Below are 21,201 nucleotides of genomic sequence, written 5' to 3'. Positions count from 1 at the left end.
GGACCCAAGGCGACAGTTGGCCAGTTTCACCAAGAGGTGATCATGGGATACCAGACTGAAGGCTTTTTTGAAGTCAAGATATATGACATCAATCTCTTCTCCCTTGTCCAGGTGATAGGTCGCCTGGTCGTAGAAGGAAATGAGATTGGTCAAGCAAGACCTACCTGTGACAAACCCGTGCTGGCTATCCCTTAAGATGTTGGCGTCGGCCAGTCCATTAAGGATGGCCTCTTTAATAAACTTTTCTAAGATCTTCCCCGGGATAGAAGTCAGGCTGATGGGCCTATAGTTAGCCGGATCCACTTTCCTCCCTTTCTTGAAGATAGGCACCACATTGGCCTTCTTCCAGTCTTCGGGCACTACACCAGAGCGCCAAGAGTTTTCAAAGATCCGTGCTAGAGGCTGGGCTATGATGCTCGCCAGCTCCTTGAGTACCCTGGGGTCAATTTTTTGACAATGAGGGTGTTCAAGCATTGGAAGAGACTACTAAAGAACATTCCTTGGAAGTTTACAAGAGCTGTTTAGACAGACACTTGGGTGGGATGGTTTGATCGGGGATGATCCTGCCTTGAGTAGGGGGCTGGACAAGATTACCTCGTGAGGTACCTTGATTATTATTCCAGTAAGAATTGCCTTTATTCATAAGAATGTAAATTATGAATTATGGAGAGAATATTTTTAGTTTTGTTTACAGCGATCATGATTATTTTAGGATACTCACTATATTTTGAAATTCAGAACGGTTGCCCAGTTGTTGGCTGAGAAAGCTTGTTTACTTTTTGAGAAGTTGGTGTGTTTTTGCAAGATAGAAATAAATTAGTCAGTTTATACTACACTTTCCTTTTAATTGCAGCCTTTGAGCGATTCTGAGCTCGTTGATAAATTTTCGAAAGAATTTGTCTGTCCAGCAGCACCTGCATCACAGTCCAAACCAACTAAGCCCACTAATGCATCTGCCGTAAGTCTTCTGGGATCTTTTAAATGTGTATATTGCACTGGCACTGAAGAGAGAATTGTAGGATGGCGGGTTTTTAGAAAATATCTGTAGTGTTTTTCACAATATTGTCCTGGAAATACTTGTTCCTCTTTTGCTAGTTCTACATTATTTTTCATGTTGTCTGTGGTATTGCATACACTGTTTATACACAGACAACAGTTAAAATATTTTTAACATTTGGCTGCAGGTTTTACTCAAATGTATACTTCTGCTTATTAATTTTTCACTACATTCAAATAATCTTGCAACAATCATATTCTGTTGTATTGGGGGGGGAGGGTTTCATTGCTCTGTTCTCTGAGCAAGTTAAAGGTTCCTGTATTTGTCTGTATCAGACCCCTGTGGTTTCGACCCCTGCAAAGACCCCTGCGGTTTCGACCCCTGCAAAGACTACAAAGGAAGAAGTCCCGCGTGCTGCCATGTGCACAGTGCAATTTTCAGCTCCATCAGCAACAACTTCAGTGAGTAATCTGGAGAGAACTAGAATTGGTGCTCAAGTAAAAGTTCACTGCTGCTTCATAAAAAGTTGGAGCACAGGTTTCAAACTGGTTCCTGTTCATTACTGATATATGTAATGTCGACAGAGGCACTCAGCGGACTTTATCTATACTGTGTATATTTGTTAGATGTAAAATGAAGATGATTGTGTTTATAATGTGTGGTGATAAATTCAAGTTCATCTTTCTGAACATGTCACTTTGAAGCCACGGGAATATCAAACTGCAGCTGCATCTCACACAATAACATGTCTTTACAGGTTGGCCATGTGCCAGATGAGGCAGTTGAAGCACTGTCTGGTAGTCTAGGAAAGAGAGAACCTGACCCAGAAGAAAATAAACCTGCTGTGGATAAAGTGAAGGTAAAACAGGAGTTGGGCCTTGAAAAGGCACTTTGTAAGTGTGCTTCTGTTGACATATGCTAGCTTAGACCAGATAATTTCCAGTAGTCATGTTTTGGCTGGCTTGATTACTGCAAATTTTATTAATTCCATGTATAAGTACAATGATACAAAAATGAAAAAATGCAATAGCACAATAACCTTTCTAAATTAAGGCAACTCCTGAAAATTGCCTTTATTTAGTTTCTGAAAGCTACCCTTAAGCAGAACTGAAACATATATAAAACTTGCCCAGAAATGCTCTGTTGTCTTTTCAAAAGGAACTAAACTTTAGATGTTGGGCTGGCATATTGTTTAAGCTGCCTCTTAATATTGTATGTAGCAACAAAGTTAGAAACACAATGTACAGTAGTTATTTTTATTAAAGGTGTGCTGTCATAGAAAAGACATAGTTCAGCTTATTATCAAAAAGAACTGTCCAGTCTGTTTTAGGAACTCTACAAGTTTGCAGTCTGAATTATTTTTTGTCTTCTAAAACTTGGAAACTTTGGGCTAGGTGGTAATTATCACGGACAAAGGTAGCCAGTGGAGAGGAGAAGTGGGGAAGGCTCTCCTGCCTTCTCTCTCAGCTGTCTCCTTAACATGAGCTTGTGTACACTGAATCTTAAGCGTGCTTCTTTGAAGCTTTAAATTATACTGGAGTCCAGTGCTCCTGATCAAAGTCCCAGGAGATTAATGCTCTGTTTGTTGCTGATTTATGCTTACTCTCTTATTTGCTTCTGTCAATTTTAAAACAAAATTGAACTCTATAGTAAGAAATAGAGTACTCCTGTTTTACACTGAAGGAACTGAGTGTAAAATCAGGTGTATTAGATATAAATTAAAAATCACCAAAGGAAATATCAGATTTTTGCCTAATAACTACAGTAGTATCAAAATGGTGCTGCAACATCAGTAGTCTGCTCACGTGCCATGTTTCAAGCCTTATGACAGTGGTTTTTGACCTGTGGTCTGTGGACCCTTGGGGGTCCACAGGCTATTCTAAGGGGTCTGCAAAAGATGACTATGATCAGTCAAAAGTAGGTGAATACCCCCGCTTACAATTCTATGGGATTTGCACCTCCATTCTACATTTTTTAGGAGTCCATAAATGAAAAAAAGGGTTGAAAACCACTGCCTTATGACATTTCTGTTGAGAGATGCTCCACTGTTTTCTCTTAGGAGAAAGCCAAAGAAGAAGAACGAGAAAAACTGGGTGAAGATGAAGAAACAATCCCTCCTGACTACAGATTAACTGAAGTCAAGGTAATATCTTGTAATGTGCTCCTTTGTCTCTGTTTACAGGCGTGTATGGATGTAGCTACACCTGCAGTTCATATTTGAAATGACTTTGTTGCTTTGGGCACTTTTTAAATATTAAAAAAAAAACATGTATTCATTAAGATTTGTAATTCATCAGCATATCTGAACATTAGGCAGTTTTTATTTAAAAATAAATTTGGTCCTATATAGCTTACTTTGTGGCACCCAAATATGAATAATCTTGGGTAATGTGAACTGGATTTCATTATTGCTTGTTTAACTCTGTTAAAATCAGTTAGTTACATCTGGACAATGCCATTGGAGCAGATGGGTTTTTTACAAGTTTCATCAAGGACTGATATTGACAAGGAGACAGTTGGAAGCATGTGACCAAGGCCTTCACAACTTGTGTTACCGAGCTGTTGCATGAGAAGGACTCTGGGTCCTGGAGTGATGATATAGGGCTCCAGATTAGGCTTTTATTTATAAATTGAGAAAGAATCAACATGTGCAAGATTTTACTTTAAACTCCTGCAGCATTATTTGTCTTTGTGACTTCACTAGTAAATTACAGAGGTTCTTGTTAGGTAAATTAGTTGTGTAATATATATATTACACACGTGTGTGTGTGTGTGTGTGTGTGTGTGTGTGTGTGTATATATATATATATATATATATATAATTTAACCATTGTTTATTACAACTACTGTTATCCAAGCCTTGTGTTTCATGGTCATAACATACTGTATTATAAACAGAGGAGTGTTTTTTCCTTTCCCATTCCTGCAGGATAAAGATGGAAAACCACTCATGCCAAAACCTCAAGAAAAACCTAAGGTAAATAAGTAAAGATTCAGACAGTCCTTTACTATTCCATTTGGTATACGTTAAACAGGGAACAAAACATTTCCCAATCTGTGCTTTAAGAGTCAGCTATGATCTTTATGATCTGAGTAAGCAGCAGATTTTAAAGGACAAAAGGGTTACGTTTGTGATTTTGTTCCTTTTCAACTGCAGCCCATGAGTGAAAGTGATCTCCTTGATGCATTGTCAGAGGGATTTTCCTGTTCTGCAGCAACAACTGTACAGTCTGTACCAATAACCACTTCAAAAGTAAGATATTTGAAAGCACTTGATTTGCAGTTATTCAAATTAAGTAATTTGGATTTTCTGTCAATTTTTTTAACAATGAATTTTGAAAGAACAGAGACCCAGACTTTCCTAAATAATAAGAAAAAATCAGATTTGTTTGTGTGTTTTTACTTAAATGATTATGCAAGAACCTTAGCGATTACTTGGAAAAATCTCTGCGATAATAGACATTGCAGTTTTTGCCTTTTGACTTCATGGCCAGGATTTCACCTGGGAAATGTGTCTGGATTCCTTAGGCCAGCTCAGTGCCGTAATGAGCAGAGTTGGGCAAACTCTTCAGGGTGAAGGATGCACACTTCTGAGCATGTAGGGTGGGGTGGGGGTGCAGCATGCAGGTTTTGAGGTTGTTGGGGAGGGAGGTGGGGAAGAAGGCTGCAGTCTTACCTACGCCAGGACCTCCTAAAAATAGTCCCTAGCTGACAGCACCACTGTTGTTCTTAAAGCAGTAGCTGGGGACTCTTGAATATACCAGCATGAAAATGCTACCAGGGTGTAAACTCTGTGGAGTTCGAGAAGGGTGGGAATTTGGTGTCCTTCCTAACTTGATGCTTGGAGCAGGTGCTCCTTTTGCCCTCCCTTAGTTGTACCGCTGGGTGTACTTAAGCAAGTTACTTCAGAGATATAGAACTTAAAACACCTAGACAAATTGAGAGACATTAAGGACTCTTATAAATAAAATAAGTTGGACTGGAATAGGTATAATGTTATAAAATTGCAGTCTTAAAGGACACTACCAGGAGGAAAAAAGTTGCCTGCCATAGAGCTGTGATTTCTGGTGTCTGTTTTCTTTTTTTAGTGCTGTTTGCAGATCATCATGTTTCTTTTTATTTTAGGAAGCAATGGAGGTTAAAAAATCTTCTGCTTCACCTACTGAAGATGCTGTTTCCTTTACTGCAGCTTCTGCAGTGCAGTCAGTTGCTCCTCCACCTGCTCCTCAAGTAAGCAGCATGCAAGTTTTTAAATGATGAGGATATTTGTATTTAAACCTAATCAAGGAAGGAAAAAGCGATCTGATTAGAAAAGTTTTTAATCATGAAGCCTACTGTAAAATTAAACTCTTTACCTTTTAAGACTGGCTAGCAAGCTAATTTTTCTGTAGAAAAGAATTCTAGGCTCTAGATGTTAGGTACAATTTCAGCTGAATGTCCCAGATTCGATTTTGATGTTACTAGAAGCTCCTGGTCACCAACAAAAAATGGTGTGTAATTTCCAGAGGCCTCTTCTGGTTCTTCCAAAAACCTGAAGGAAAACTTTACAGCCTAAGACCTACGAGTCAAGACGTGCATAAAGGAAGACCCAGTTATAGCCTCTGGGTATGCCCCCATTTCTGTTGCGAGTCAGAAGAGATTTTATGATGGGTTTGTGACTAGCCTTCGCCGTAATAAGGACACATATTCATGTCTATTTTTGTAGCATGTATATGCACCATAATGGGGTCTGTTACATCTAGCAGAATTTAGTTGACAAAGAGGGAGAAATGAGCTAGATTTGCATGGTGTATCCCTAAGGAACCATGTGCTTACTACCATTACTAATATTAATAAGTTATTATTTATTTATTTGGTGTGGCTTGTCTGAAACAAAATTGCAAGTGAAGGTTGAACTCCCCTTTTCTGTTACAAGTAAAGGGAAAACTATCTTTGGCTTGGATACAAAGTGCTTTTGCACAAACTTCTCATCCTTTGTCAATGCAGGAAAAGCTCCCCCTTCTGTTTCAGTTTGCTGTTACAACGGAATGTGGGAACTCTTCTGGTTTACGCCTGACTAAAAAAGATTAATGGGAGAAGTTGATGTTTCAGTGGCTAAAATCTATACAAGCAAGCAAATGACAGCACTTTCTGGAAAATAAAGTTTAAAATGTTAATGAGAAACTGTGCCCATGGAAACATTCAGCTGGCACTTGCTTAGCAGCTGTGTGTGACCTTGGTAGAATAATGTGGGTCCTGTTAGTAAAGTTAATCTTTTTCAATTTGTCACCAATAGATCAGTATCAATTTTACTTGCATCAACAGAAAGCAAAAAAAAATTACTATTTCCCCTTCTACTCCTAAATCATTCCCTCTCTAATTCTTAACACCCGGGCCGTGTCTACATGAGACACTGACTGCACAGTAGCCCTGCATGGCAGAAAGCATGACACGATGCTACTGCACAGTAGTCTCGGGCTACTGCACTGTTAGCAACGTGAAAAAACTCATTCAGCGACACTACCGCGCAGTAATTCCTGGTTACTGCGCACTCATTTAGTATTTGTATAAGCAAGTACTGAATGACTGCAGTAATGACTGCCCAATCAGTCTCATGTAGACACTCTCAGTAACCCTTCATATGTTGTTGTTTCACTGAAGTTAACTTTGTTTGTGATATTATGGAAGCAGAATAGATTTTTCAGTGTTTAAAGAAGTTAACAAGCCCTGCTTTAGTGTTATTTTTGGCAACATATTTGTTTTCTGTAACATATTTTGCTAGGGTGGAAAGGAGCTAGACAAAGCCCTAGATCTCCTCTCTGATTCACTGGGACAAAGAGAACCTGACCCTGATGAAAACAAGCCCATCGTAGATAAAGTAAAGGTAATGAAAGATATTCTGAAACGTGTGGTGTCAGAAAAAAACTGGGACATCTGCTTATCTTGATACCTTTTTTATTGAAGTATTACAATGTGTGTACATAGGAGAGAGAATGGTATACCATTTTCAGTCATGTGAATAGACTTTAAATTTTGCATGTTTTTATCCAAACAGTTATAGTTTAATTAACCAATTCATGTTATCTTTTAAACCTTTTACAACCACTTCAACAACTACCAGTATATTACAGCTTTCTTTTCTAGTCTTTTTTTCTAAAGTGACTTCTTCAGTTTTTTGGATGTTAAATTGCATTTATTGCTCCACAAAGAGGAAATCCATCAGGAAGCTACTAAAGATGAAATTAAAAAAAAAAAAATCACATACAGCTATTCCAGTTTTGAATTTTGTTGCTGTTTTTAGTGATGGTGGGAGCAGGTGGTCTTTCTTACTACTGAGTTCTATTTTTTTCTTTAAGACTTTTTACCCCCTTGTTCACCCATTGAGTCTTTATTTTGTAATAATATTTTGATAGATATGTCTACAGATATTTTATCCTATGGTACTCCTCCTGCTCTCTTTTTTCCCCCATTGGCCAAAAGTGGTCAGGAGAGAACAATGGAAACTTCTGCTATACGCCAAGCCTGAAGAAAAAGTTGTATCTGTACATAATATTAACATAAACACCAGGGAAAGGTAAAGAGCAATCAAAGTTAAAAGAACAGTATTGACACAAGGACAAATGTGTATAAAGTAGCCATGAATAAATTTGGGCTGGAAATAAGAATAAGCATCCTAACCATTAGAGCAGTGAGATTATGAAACCGTCTTTTAGTGGGAGTAATTGAGGAAAACTGACTAGTTTTAAGACAGACTGTAAACAGTTGATCCAAAGGATTATATAAATCTGGCCACCTGCCAGAGCAGGGGGTAGGACTTGATGATCCAAAAGGTCCCTTCCAGTTGTGTTTCTATTGTGGTTCATGTGTGTTTAACTCCTGTACTACTTTTTAGGCATAAAAGAAACGTTACCAGATTAGGTTTTCTGTCATCGTCACTAATATTTTGATTATAAATTTGCAGATGCTGAAGAACACATTCATATCTATTTCAAAGGTCATATTTGTATACTAAAAACTAGAACTCTTGGTTCCAAAATGATACCTTTTATTAGACCAACTGGAAAATGACAAGAAAATTGTCCTTTTCTGCGAGCTTTTGGGATCAAAGTCCCTTCGTCAAGCTCTGGGAAAAGTGTAGATGGTACAAGATGGTAAAAAGTCCCCATAGGTTGGAAATAAACTTCATTTTGCACAGAGGGAGCTGGAGATGGAAGTCTGTCCCTCTAGGTCCATGAGAGTGTCTTTGTGAGCTATGTTGAGTAGCTCTTTGATGTGTTGATCAGGTAGAATTCCTTCCCTGAAGGTGTCAGATGGTAGGTAGGGAGGCAAAAAAAAACCAACAAAACTTCCTTGTAGTTCTGCAATGAAGTTTAAAATCCAAAATCGGCTGAAATTCGGCATCTTCCATGTTTGTACACAGAAATTAGAACAACATTCAAAGATAACTGTAGACTTCTATTCACAGTACATTGTTGAATGCCCACTTCCATTTTACATATGGTGTTCAGGAACCCATGATACCATATCCTCTTCAGCATATTTAAGTTTATAAACAAAAAACCCATATCTGGCTACAGCCAGTTCAGGCTGCTTTCTGAGAGGCCACTTTTACTTCATTGTGGCATTTGGCTGTTAAGAAGCTTTTTTATCCATTCTGACCATGTTCAAGGAGCAGCAGCCCAAAGCTACGGTATTGTAATGTCAGCCTTTTGGTTTAAATGAGGGCAGCCTGTGGATGGTTTCTAAAACAGAGGTATCAAATATGGAACTTTTAGTAAACAGGTATGATCCTGAAAGCAGAGCTGAAAACTTACTTTAAATAAGTAGCATCTATCATCATGTTAGGCCTTTTTTACTTATTACAATTGTATATTTGTTGAGGGATAGCAGTTTTTAAAGCTTTAGGCACTAAGTGCAAGTTTCACAGTTAACCAGAAATATAGCTGATTGTACTGATCCTGAAACTGTAGAGTTTAAAAGTGCTGCTGTTCTCATACAGAAATATTTCACTTGATACTGAAATAGTGACTCTTAAGATCCTCCTAACTAATACATTTGGTCCCAAGTTTCAATTCATGTGGGCCATCTGTTACATGATATACTATTATACAAGCAACTGTAATGAATACCAGCTGTTGTAGTTAGATTCTACAGTAACAATGAAGGAATAGTAATGTTTGTTTCATGCTTGTAGGAAAAGGCTACATCTGAACACATAGACAAACCTGGAGAAAGAGATGATACAATTCCTCCCGAGTACAGAGAGCTTTTGGACTCAAATGAACAGGTATGTAGAACAGATACTTCACCAGCCTTTTGCTTGTTTGTTTTGAACTTGTCCTTGACTGTCTTAATACAAGTTTATGTATATATGGGTCAGCTTCCCCTAGTAATTGAATAATGTGAGTGAACATTGGAGATAATGGAGTAAGTTGTCTGTGACTAACAAACAATATGCTGTATATTCTCAGAAAGTAATTAAAATGGAGGATCCCTGAGATTGCAGGGCATCTCACATTAACATGATAAACAGATTATAAAGTGCCTTTACTCTCAAACAGTAGAAATTAAATGACTAGGGACAGTTCAGTGCCTTAATTGTTGCAAATTTGTATCTTTTAAATGATGACCTGTGTAAAGCCTATTTTATTTTTCCAGTTTATCACTTTGAAGTAAAGATTCACTGGTTTGCATTTATTGTATATATCTTCTTCCTTTAAAGGGTAAACCAGTAAAACCAATGTCAAAAGAGGACGTGGAACCCAAAGAACCAAAGGTAAAAGTCATAACTGTTTTGTTCTGCATTGACCCCATCCTGACTCTGCTCATAACTGAATGCTGATCTGAGCAATGTTATCTTTCATTTTAAGGCATTATATGGTTCAAATCTCTTTAAATGCTATTGAATAGATGAAGAAATATTGAAAGTGAAGTCCTCCAAATGCATAGCACTTTATAGTATACATGTTACAGACATATACAATAGGCCTGTGCGAAGTGGCTAGATTTCAATTTGGATTTGGCTGATTCGGGGGACAGTGATTCAATTTGGCTGAATCTGATTCAGAGATTTGGCTACTGCTCAATCAGCCAAATCTCCGAACTGCACAGGTCCCATCCCCTGCCCGCTCTCGATGGCTGCCCTACCTGCCCCAGCTCCTGGCTCTTTGAAAAAAAGCCCACACTCACCAGCTGCTGCCTAGCCGGGGTGGGGGATCCTTGCCCCCTCACTGCCCCACACCACGTGGGGGGGCTCTGCCATGAGCCCCCTGACCCCTGCCTGCTCTCCCAGCTGCCCTATGGCTGCCCCACCCACCCCTGCTTCTGGCCCTTTAAAAAAAAAAAAAAAAAAAAGAGAGAACCAAATCCACAGACTCACCAGCTCCTGCCAGGCGGGGGCGTGATCCCTGCTGCCCCCTACTGCCCCATGCTGCATGGGGGTCTCTTCTATGAGCCCCCAGAAACAACCAGGGCCTGGGGTGGGCAGGGCAGCCATGGCGGAGGCTGGGAGAGGGGTCAGGGAGTGCTCGGGGGGGGGGGGTAGGCAGGGGTCCCCCCATGGTCCCCTTCTCCGGTCCCCTCCTCCAGTCCCCACTCCCCCGCCCCTCACTTACCAGCATGGAGTCCAGGTCCAGCTCCCTGCTGCAGCCAACAGGGACTGCCCGAATTGCCAAAGCTCTCCAAATCTTTTCCAAATCGATTCGGAAAGCTTCAAATTGATTCAGACCTTTTCATTGGTCCCCTTATGCGATTCAGATTCGGAGATACAGCCAACGAATTGGGCTGACTCTCCTTCGAATTGAATTAGCACCCAAAGCTTCACACAGCCCTAATGCACAATCCCAAAAACCCAGTGTTCAAAGGTTTTAACATTCATTGCTCCAAAGTTATGAAAATACAGAATCAATGTTGCCTGTGCATTCTGGAACTTGGAACTAAACAGCATTATCAGCTCCATGTATAACAAATATATGGGGCCCAAGATTTTAAAACATGGACCATTTAAAACCGATTTACAGACTTACATCTGTAACTTGATTTTCAAAAAGTTCCAAGCAATTAACTCCTGCTGACTTCAAAATAGCATCACTTTTTTGGATATCTGCCAGCAACTGTACCAGGTGAATTGTATGACTGACTCTTCCATTCATGCAACAAGCAGAATATAACTCGCAATGACTTTGTCTTCATTAATTTGGGACTCATTTGCACTCCCAGTTTAATTCTCACTCATTTTGGGATGGGAACAGACTCATGGAACGGTTACTATGCTTTAGCTGCTCCACAGTAAGGTCTGTAGAGGTACACAGCTTCTATAATATGTCTGGCCGTACAGACTACTACCAGGCTGCTTTAAATATAGTTCTTTTTTAAAATGTTGGGCACAGGATTAGAGGTTGTAGTATTTACATGGGGAACAGAACCGTGCTGCCTAAAAATATGGTTGTGGACTGTGCAACAGTGTGACTTGTTTGTCTTGATTTTGCTATATTTGATAGTTTTAGAATCCTTTGAATTCTTTGCTTTCCGTACTTTGAGTGATGGTAATTTTGTTGCAGAAGCCTGCAGATGATTCTGCAGCTATTGATGCCCTATCAGGGGACTTTGATGCCTGCTCAAAACCACCTGCCAAACTACAACACTCAGAGGTAGGACATTCTCTCACTAGTGACTTATAAAATTATCTGTTTTGCATGTGGGTTTTTATCCTTTTTTGTATTGGTTTTATTTGGCTTTTAGAAATACTTCTCCTGTTCTTTTATTTGGCAATGTGTAATTTTAAAGGGCACTATCAAGATATAGTACTAGCCTGATTATATATCTGGTTAAAAAATATCCAGAAAGGTTGTTAAGTTTTCCTCCTTGGAGAAAGAAGGAAGATTGGCAGGAAATAAGAGCAGAACTGTATGGGCCCTTAGAGGCATCTGCACTTCAGTAATGTAATGAAGGAGGGTGACGGGGGCATTGGCCTTGGCCTTGGGTGTCATCCCTGAGGGGCACAAAAATTACCATATCCATTGACACTGTCCCATGTGGCACTGCTGCCCAAGCCACTCACCTATCACATTGCATCTCTGACCTTGATTCAGAAGGAGCTAGAGGAACTATGCAAGAGGTAGTTTTGAGAGGGGTAGACGTGCTCAGAGCAGTGAGAGAAGGAGGGAATTTCATTAGTAATATTTGTATAGGTTGAGTGGAGAAAAATGTCCTCGGAAGACAGAGAGCAGTTTCGTCTTTATTGCTGCAAGCACTGCTGTGACATAGCTATATGCTACGGGACAAGAGAGGCTGTTTTAGAGGTGTGGAAGAATGCAAGTGATGGGATTTAATTTAATCTGGCATTCAGAAAAAAGCAGTCAAATAGTACTTCCTTCCTGCTTCCCCTCCTCCACCTCCCTACCCAGTGTTGCTATCATAAACTGTGCCCAATAAAACTTATATGACTAAGACACGCTCTGTGAACTATTATTTAAAAACCTGATACAGTTCGAAATGGTTGAGCTTTGTAACTAGAGCCCCCTGCGAGAAGTGAGTGGCTATACATGCTAAGATTCCTGAACTGTTAAGATTTCTTGAAGTTCTCAGTGCTAGCTAAACGAGTCTTCATGACTTCAGTGCCTACTGTATGTCCTTTGCTCCTATTTGTAATGGTAAGAGGAAGGCAACAAATAACTTCTTCAAGCTCCCTTGTCCAGTACTAAAAGAAACCCTTAATTTAGAGCAGTGGTTTTTGGCCTTTTTGACCTCAAGGCAACCCCTTCATAGCTTTTGTGAATTGAGTGGCACCCTATCTAATTGATATTACAGTGCTCATCTCCTTGCAAAGGGGATGTGCTGTGGGTATGGGGGATCATTCAGGCAGGAACAATCTTGAGCCTGCATTTAATTTTATCTGCTTATCTCTTCACAACTTGCTTATCTTCACATACCTCATAGCACCCTTCCAAGGACCTGGCAGCACCCCAGGGTATCCTGGCACCCTTGTTGGGAATCACTGGTTTAGAGTCTCAGCTGAGTGGGTAGAAAGCCTCATTTTGCACTGACTTGATGTAGCTGAAGCACTGTCTCCCTTCCCTGCTGCTGACCTCATGCCAGTTCTTCCCTGCCTCTCTACTGGCTACCGGATAAAATGCCTGCACTGCTTGTTTCTAGCCTTGTGATCCAACTGGAAACTGGCAGCAGTGGAGAGGTGCCATATTAGGAGCATGACAGGACAGGCACTCCCAGGCAGGAAGAATAAAGTAGAGTCAGAACTCTGTCTTTTGAATTCTGGCCCAGCCTGGTGTCTACTCATATTTAACTCATATTATTTCTTAATAATAAGAAATGCTCAGCTAAACTGAAGAGGATAAACAAATGCAGTTCCATGATAGGATGGTATTACTATTTCCAAAAATCCCTTCTGACTAAATCAACTTTACATTTCTCTGTTTAGTCATTCATGAGATGCATAGTATTTAGCTATATCCTTTACAGCACTGGGGGTCTTCTCTTTGGATTCCCACACCACTGTAAGAGAATGAACAGTAGATTTTTCTTTGCTATAACAGTTCAGCCTGCAACTTTGCTGATTACAATTAAGTGGAACTATAAATCCTTATTTATCAGTTCTCATCACTACTTGAGAGTACATCCTGTTTGTTTCCTCTTCATAAACCCTTTTTTTCCTCTTTCCAACAAAAGAATTGTTGGTTGGTTTTTAGGCTCCCTCAGAATCTCTTAGCAGTTGGCGGCAATATTTTCATGACCGTGTTCCCAGGATCATCTAGCCTGACCCATTTAACCACAGTTTCTCTTATTAAAATATCTAAACAAACAGCACTTATTCACTGATGGATGAAGGGCCAGAGGATTGTGGCTCTGTCCCCCATGCTTTCTGCTACCATGAGGCTCCCCTGCACTAAACCAGGATGAGGCCCAAAAATGTTCACCTCCACTTGCCTCAGGAAGGCAACTTATTTTTTTCTCTATTTGTTTCTGCTTCCAAGAGTCCAGGATAAGTTATCACTGATTCCCTGATCTTTGGAGTGAGGTGGGTGGGCAGGGGGATTCCTCTTCTCATCTGATCAATTTGTAATTGTGACTTTTTTTTTTTTTTCTTTTGAGTGTAGGACAAAAGTGGAAAGAAACCTACGACCACGAAAACCACCACAAAAGATGACGGGAAACCTAGAGATACCCAAAAGGTAGAAACCAGTTATAATGTGCACAGTACTGAGTTGCTGTATCTATGAATGTGGAAATGGGGAATTTGAATTTAGATTCATTATGTCTGGACTCTAGAATTTGGGTGATGGGTTATGAAATAGTAGATCCAACCTGATCTATTTCTGTAAGTATGTATGAGTGAGATGTACTCACTTATATCAGGGGTTGTCATTATGCCTTAGCCTAAAAGTGTCCATTCATAGAAGGTTAAATCTCCTGTAGCAGGCCAGGTGGATGTGGTCTGTGAGTGTCATTCCTCATGACACCCAGGTTCCTCACCCTTGCCTTCTGTGCTCTTTAAGACTCTGCCCTGCCTTATATCTCTGTCCTTGTCTAGCACTGACCCCTTATCTCATCACTTCGTGTTTCCACTTGTGATTCCACTCTTTTTTCCATTTCTGTCTTGGAGTTTCTCTTGCCTCCTGTATTCAGTCTCATTATTTTCCTTTATGCCCTCTTGAGACAAACTACTTCTAGGTCCTTTGATCCTCTGCTACAACTTTCAAATCAGACTGCCATGAGTAAATGCAGTAACTGTTTTGAAAAACTGGTCTAAGTTGACAGATGAAATGGCTGCAATGCAAAATTCTCAGTTCTAAAAAGGAACATAAAATGCTTTCCAGACACCTTTTCCTCTTCTTTCCTTTTTGGCCACATATGTTTTAATAAATCAAATTTAAAAAAACCCTCCTAGTATGTAAATATATATTCAAAATGAATCTAGTGAAGAAAAAAATAATTACTTATGAAGTGTGTGTCTAGAACTGGACAAGTTCTCCCTGCCCCCCTCCCTTCCTGTAGACAGCTCCCGAGGCGGGGCGGGGCTGGGCTGCATCAACCCAGCTCCGGTTGCGACAGATTAACTCTAGGGAACACAAGTTCTCTAAGGCACTCCAAAGTGGAGCACCTTCAACTAATCCTGCATTTGATGAGGATTAATTAGTTGCGTGATCCACTATTTTAAAAGCACTCTGTAGCCATGCATGTGTGCCATGGCATGGCTATAGAGTGCTTTTAGGGGGCCGATCATGCAACAAATGTAACTTCTGTCTGCACTCAGAGAGAGTGGGGAAATCAGGCCCAGATGCTGAAGTAAATATGAAATGTGAAGAAGCAGAAATGAACACAAAAGAAGTTATGATCAACAATTTTAGCCTTTTTTTTCTTCCTACTCCTGCTGACAGAATTTGCCTCAGATGCAGATAATTTAGAAGCTGTCATTATCGCTGTCAGAGTGCTTTGGTGTTTATTGCAAAACGGTTAACTACAGCTAATTCATGTGTTGGACTTTTTCCCCCATTTAGGCGAAGGAGCAGTCCTCCAGCGGAAAATCTGACACACAAAAAACAAGCTAAACGCTAACATTATTGGGTGAGATTTTCTTTTTAACCAAGCCTCTTAGGAATGATTGCTAATGAGTTAAAAACCTAATTGGAACCAAAATCTAGTTCACAAGAAAACAAACACTATTTAAAAGACTCGACATTAGAAAATTCTAGACAAAAGAGGTCTGATGGTTCTTTTAGTTCACGCACAAGTTCAGAGCTGCTTGCTGCACTTAATTTTGTAGAGCTATGTAGTAGTTTAATTTTAAATATTCCAAGTCATGACACTTCTCCTGCTAGCCTTCTGAGACCATTTTGACTAATTAAGATCAATCACAAAATTAAAGATATTCAGTCTGAACTGTTGCTGTCTGAATCTTTTTATTCTTACAGTTTGTACCATCATCGTGCATTATTTTTTCTTTGTTAATTTACATCCTTAAAATGTGTGAGAATTATATGAACTCTTAGTCATTTTTTAATTATATGGTGGGTATGTATAACTATTTCCTCAAAACATAGTTCCTCAAATTCCTAATCATGTTTGTTGCTCCTCTCCAACCTGTTTGACTTTGTGGTGTTTGTTTGCCAAGAAGAAAGCACAATATTTTGTATGTAGGTCACACTGAGTAAAATCTCCAATATACGGCTTTAGTCAAACTTCAGTGGAGCCAGGATTTCTCAAAAAAAATGTTTCACTATTTCTGCATTTGCAGGACTGCATTACTTGGACTTCTATTGCAGTATTATATTGCAAGTGTTCATACCTAAATCACTCTGGTATTACTTCTTCCCAGGTTTCTTTCTCTCACTGAACACCTGTTTTGTATTATTCTCCTTAGAAAAATTAGCTTATGTTTTTCCAAGTTGAATTTCTTTTTGTCATAGTTCACTGAATTTTTCTTTTCTGGATTTTCCCTTTCAGGTTATTGGCATATAGTGTAAAAAGTCATCTTTCTGCTGGTGAATAATTACTCCTGAAGAACAAAAGCTGATGCAAATGCACGCATTTATTTTAGGTGGTTTTGTACAGTGGTATTTGTTGGAGGTTTTACACACATTTTTTTCCAGGAATGGTTTCAATTTGTTTTGTTTGTTTTCCTAGCCAATCATTTTATTATACCTTTTGAAACTTTTTTTTGTGGGTAATTTTCTTCAGTTCTGAGAGGGAAAGGATGCTTTATATTTGTAAGAAATATATTTCATATGAACTTAATAGCAATGCCAAAAAAGTCTGCAAACTTTTGCACATAATCTCCACATAGTGCCTATAAATCTCAGAAGAGTTCTCTAGATATGCGCTAATGTTTGTAACATTGCAACGAATGCATTTAGGCATTCTGGAATGTAATGGGTGTTTTTGGTTATCCTCAGCCTTCTTAAGCTGGCTGTATAATGTATATCCTTGAGCGAATTGCTGATGAGAAATCATAGGTCAACCATAGGCATATAAAGGATGACAGAAAGATGCATCATCTCATCATGGGCTTCTGCTAATAAATTATCTAAATTTTGAACAACGGCTGTACTGCCGCTTAAAAAATATATCAAACGTCGCAACGAGCACCTACATTGTTATCCGCTTTTTGTATCAAGACTTTCATGAACAAAGATCTTAATGCAACTCACCTTGCACTCAGGGCTATATCTTACTACAAGATAGGGAAAGGAAGCCCAGGAGACTCAGCAAGGGTTAAATGAATAGGAACTTGAGATTAGCACAAGTGCATTTCTGCAATGGCACCCAGTTTCTACTTCTCTTTTTCTCCATCAGCACTCCAAAAGTGACCACAGGAGCAAATCATAAGCTAATGCTGCATGGAGTGGCATTAATTTCCATGAACTAGATATTGTAGGGCCTGCAGGGAAACAGGTAGCAAAGAGCAGCTGGACTCTAGTACCTGTGCTGCAGAGCTGAAGCTGACAGTGTCCTGTGATCTGTGGATGTGCTGGATTTCCCAGTTTCTTTTGGTTTCTCCCTTTGTTCCTCATGGCAGAGGGAAACGTAGTACTACATGTCTGGTTCTTACTCGCACTGAGTAACTCTCATGAAGAGTCTCAATGACTTCTGTGGATGGAGTGAGATAGTGGTAGAGGCAGCATTAGTAAAGGATATGAAAATCTAGTTCTGACTACCTACTGTTCCAGACAGCCTTCACCCAGAGATTTAATATGGAGGATAATCAGAATTCTGGCTGTACTTGACAGCCTGTAAAATTCATACTGTACTTGACAGTCTGTATTAAGAGCTTGTGTCACTAATAAAGTTTTTAAAATGGATTACTGTGCATGTCCTATCTTTTTCGTACTTATAACTACATATTATTTGAATGACCCTCTAAAGACAACAGAAGTGTGTGCATTAGAAATCATTCAAGAGCAAACCTCTGCAATATAACTCTGTAATATGTAAAAGCAGGTGGAATGCTATGTATAAAATCAGTAAAATATTTGTTATTTGGTGTCTTTAATACCCAGTGTATTCAAATTAATTTAGATATAGTTACAATTTTTTTCAAGCTGCTTTTAAGTGGTTACAGAACGTAGTTGATTAGAGCCATCTTTTGAGTCCCTGAACTCCATTTTTGTAATCTAAACCAATGGAGGAGCCCACCTTTTTGGCAGGCATGCCACAAATTAGCCCTGTTTGCTCCCCAGGTAGTACCCCAGTCCCCTTTCTCTGCTGTTCTGCCACCTTCTCCCTGCCCTACATTCCCTGCCTGATTTTTTCTGCTCTGTTTTCTGCTTCCTCCCCTTTGCTCCCTGCTTGATCTGCTAAATTGCTCTCTGCTTCTGGCCCTGTTTGCCACCATGCTTCCTGTGCTCTCCGTAATCTGCTGAGTGTCACACACAGAGGCTTCCTGTGCCACTTGTAGCATGCATGCCACAGGTTGGCCACTACGAGCACAAATATTTGCAGAAACTAAAATAACATCTTGGTTGAGATTGCTGAAAATCTGACTATGAAAACATTTTTCCAAGATGATTAGCAAAAATGCCTTGACACGAGCTCTGGACAAGGGAGATGATATGGATGTCATATATCTGGATTTCAAGAAAGCCTTTGACCTAGTTCCCCATAGTGTCCTCATGGCTAAGCTGGGGAACTGTGGCCTTGATCATTTTACTATCTGATGGCTAGGTAACTGGCTACAGGGTAGGATCCAAAGAGTACTAGTTGATGGGACCAAATCAACACAGCTCAGGGTGAGCAGTGGAGTCCCTCAGGGCTCGGTATTTGGGCCAGTACTCTTTAACATCTTCATTAACAATCTGGAGTTGGGAGTCAGATGCAAACTGGCAAAGTTTGCAGATGACACCAAATTATGGGGGAGGGCAGTCACCCTGCAGGACAGGCTGGGGATACAGGCCAACTTGGACATGCTCTCAAGGTGAGCTGACCAAAACCAGATGGCCTTCAATGTTGAGAAGTGTAAGGTGCTTCACCTCTGTAGGAAGAACCCTCAACACACTTACAAGCTCAGCAGTGCTACGCTCACTAGCACCATGACTGAAAGAGGGGGTCCCGATTAACCACAAGATGAATGAGTCATCAATGTGATGTGTGGCTGACAAAGCTAACCAAACTCTACTGATGCATCTCAAACAAAACCAGGGACATCATCCTCCTGCTTTACTTGGCCTTGGTGAGGCTGCAGCTGGAGTACTGCATCCCCCCACTTCAGGAGGGATGTGGAAAAGGGATGTGGAGAGTCCAGAGGAGAGCCACTCGTATGATCCAAGGCCTGGAGGTCAGGCTGTACAAGGAGAGGCTGAGGGATTTGGGACTCTTCGGTCTAGAAAAGAGAAGGCTCAGGGGTGACTTAGTAGCAACCTACAATTATATGAGGGGTGCATCAGGACCTGGGAGAACAGCTGTTCACCAGAGCTCCCCAAGGGGTAACAAGGTCTAATGGCCATAAACTCCAGGAAGGCTGATTTAGACTAGACATAAGAAAAAAGTTCTTTATGGTGCATGTGTCCAGGGTCTGGAAAAGACTACCCCCAGAGGTGGTGCAAGCACCTACGCTGGACTCTTTCAAAAAAGTCTGGATATTTTTCTTGCTGGGATCACTTGATCCTAGCTGACTTCCTGCCTATGGCAGGGGGGTGCTATATTCAATGATCTCACAAGGTCCCTTCCAGCCCCTAATGTCTATGAATCTATGAGTCTATGACATTCTTAGGTAATGGACAATCCATTTTTCTGTCTAGGTTTTCAAACACTGTTGATCATTCTGGTATCTGAGTATTAAGTAAAATATGGGGGGGGGTTTGAGAGGGAGCCTACAAAGTTTTTATGAATGCTCAGTTGATGGTTAGTTGGTTTAGGCTTTCTCCCTGAAGGTAAGTTGTGGTGTATAAATCCTTGGGAGTTGGTTTACAAAGTACAGTTCAGAATCTCTTGAGAGATAGCAGGTCAGTTCTAGAGTGCAGTCTGCACAGATCTTTACTGTGGATTCCTTTCTCATGTGCTGTTGGAAGAGCTTGACTGCTCAACAGCATGTAACTTTAGAAAACAAATTTTAAATATACCCCTGTGTTGGCCAGAGCCTCAGGATGACAACACAGTTCTTTTAAGTTGTGATGGTAGGATTTGAAAACCTTTGTTATCCCTGTTTATTTACTGCCTAGTTGTAATACACCTGAATGAGTCATTTCAGAGCTATTCCCTCCCCTCATCTTCCACTATTCTTGGTTTGATAATGTAAGATTTACCAGTAGTTCTCTAAACCATTAAAGAGTCTGATATTGACCAGTGGGATATGTTTTTCAATACTGTGAATATAAGCAGTAGAAGGCTTTTGGCAAGCTTTTCTATCAAAGCTGAATATCAAACATATCCTGGTACAATCACTAGTGCAATTCTTGAGTATCTCTATTCATCACTGTTGAGGCCACCTCTGAAGTACTTCAGTTTTGGGGCTCCCACTACAGAAAGGATGTGGGCAAACTGGAGGGAGTCCAGCAGGGGGGCAATGGCAGTGGTTAGGAGGTTGGGGCACATAATTTCTGTGGAGAGGCTGAAGGAACTGGGCTTATTTAGTCTGAAAAAGAGAAGACTGAGAGGGGGTTTAATAGCAGCCTTCAGCTATCTGAAGAGTGGTTCCAAAGAGGATGGAGCTAGACTGTTCTCAGTGGTGGTAGATGATAGAACAAGGAGCAATGGTCTCAAGTTGCAGCATGGAAAGTTTAGGTTAGATATTAGGAAAAACTCTCTCACAAGGAGGAAAATAAAGCACTGGAACCGGCTACATGGAGAGGTTGTGGAATCTCCATCCTTGGAGGTTTTTAAGACCCATGAAGACAACGCCTTGGCTGGGATGATATAGTTGGGGATGGTCCTGCTTTGAGTCAGGGGTTGGACTAGACTTCCTGAGGTGCCTTCCAACCCTAATGTTCTCTGATTCTGTTTACTCTTCAATTAGTGCACAGAGGACTTGTCGAAAATTTTATCAATAAATGGCAAAACATAGAAGAGGAAGTTGGTTTTGGGGGAGGAGCAGAAGGGGGATCATTTCTGATGGTTAAGGAAGTATTTCATAGATTTTTAGGGTTGGAAGGGACCTATTAAATCGAGTCTGACCCCCTGCTCTGGGAAGGAAAGAGGGCTGGGGTCAAGTAACCCCAGCCAGGTACTTGTCTAATCTCCTTTTGAACACCTCCAAGGTAGGGGAAAGCACCACCTCC

The 21,201-nt window shown here is 40.3% G+C and overlaps 2 protein-coding genes across 11 annotated transcripts in view; one reads left to right on the top strand and one right to left on the bottom strand.

Annotated features, from left to right (window-relative positions):
* Window positions 1-17,790, top strand: part of CAST (calpastatin) — a 102,958-nt gene extending 85,168 nt beyond the window's left edge. For 6 of the 9 annotated variants that reach the window (XM_025199124.1, XM_025199122.1, XM_025199123.1 and 3 more), the window contains 14 exons: window positions 854-958; window positions 1,333-1,458; window positions 1,755-1,856; window positions 3,057-3,140; window positions 3,927-3,974; window positions 4,155-4,250; window positions 5,123-5,227; window positions 6,759-6,860; window positions 9,171-9,263; window positions 9,699-9,752; window positions 11,536-11,625; window positions 14,084-14,163; window positions 15,490-15,556; window positions 16,436-17,790. In XM_025199124.1, coding sequence (XP_025054909.1) covers window positions 854-958; window positions 1,333-1,458; window positions 1,755-1,856; window positions 3,057-3,140; window positions 3,927-3,974; window positions 4,155-4,250; window positions 5,123-5,227; window positions 6,759-6,860; window positions 9,171-9,263; window positions 9,699-9,752; window positions 11,536-11,625; window positions 14,084-14,163; window positions 15,490-15,547 — 1,143 coding nt within the window. In that variant the 3' untranslated portion in view covers window positions 15,548-15,556; window positions 16,436-17,790. The remainder of the gene's footprint in view (window positions 1-853; window positions 959-1,332; window positions 1,459-1,754; window positions 1,857-3,056; window positions 3,141-3,926; window positions 3,975-4,154; window positions 4,251-5,122; window positions 5,228-6,758; window positions 6,861-9,170; window positions 9,264-9,698; window positions 9,753-11,535; window positions 11,626-14,083; window positions 14,164-15,489; window positions 15,557-16,435) is intronic. The other 3 variants (XM_025199125.1, XM_025199121.1, XM_025199120.1) reach the window with 3 other exon arrangements.
* LOC102377403 (endoplasmic reticulum aminopeptidase 1) overlaps window positions 5,164-21,201 on the bottom strand; it is a 50,086-nt gene continuing 34,048 nt past the window's right edge. The window contains exon 19 of one of the 2 annotated variants that reach the window (XM_025199117.1): window positions 5,164-5,275. In XM_025199117.1, coding sequence (XP_025054902.1) covers window positions 5,270-5,275 — 6 coding nt within the window. In that variant the 3' untranslated portion in view covers window positions 5,164-5,269. Of the gene's footprint in view, window positions 5,276-8,306; window positions 8,719-21,201 lie in introns of those variants that run through there. The other variant, XM_025199116.1, reaches the window with a different exon arrangement.

The sequence above is a fragment of the Alligator sinensis genome, unplaced genomic scaffold (genome assembly GCF_000455745.1).
Source record: "Alligator sinensis unplaced genomic scaffold, ASM45574v1 scaffold223_1, whole genome shotgun sequence".
In the NCBI taxonomy this organism is placed as follows: Eukaryota; Metazoa; Chordata; order Crocodylia; family Alligatoridae; genus Alligator; species Alligator sinensis.
This window is presented reverse-complemented; position numbering and strand designations above follow the sequence as displayed.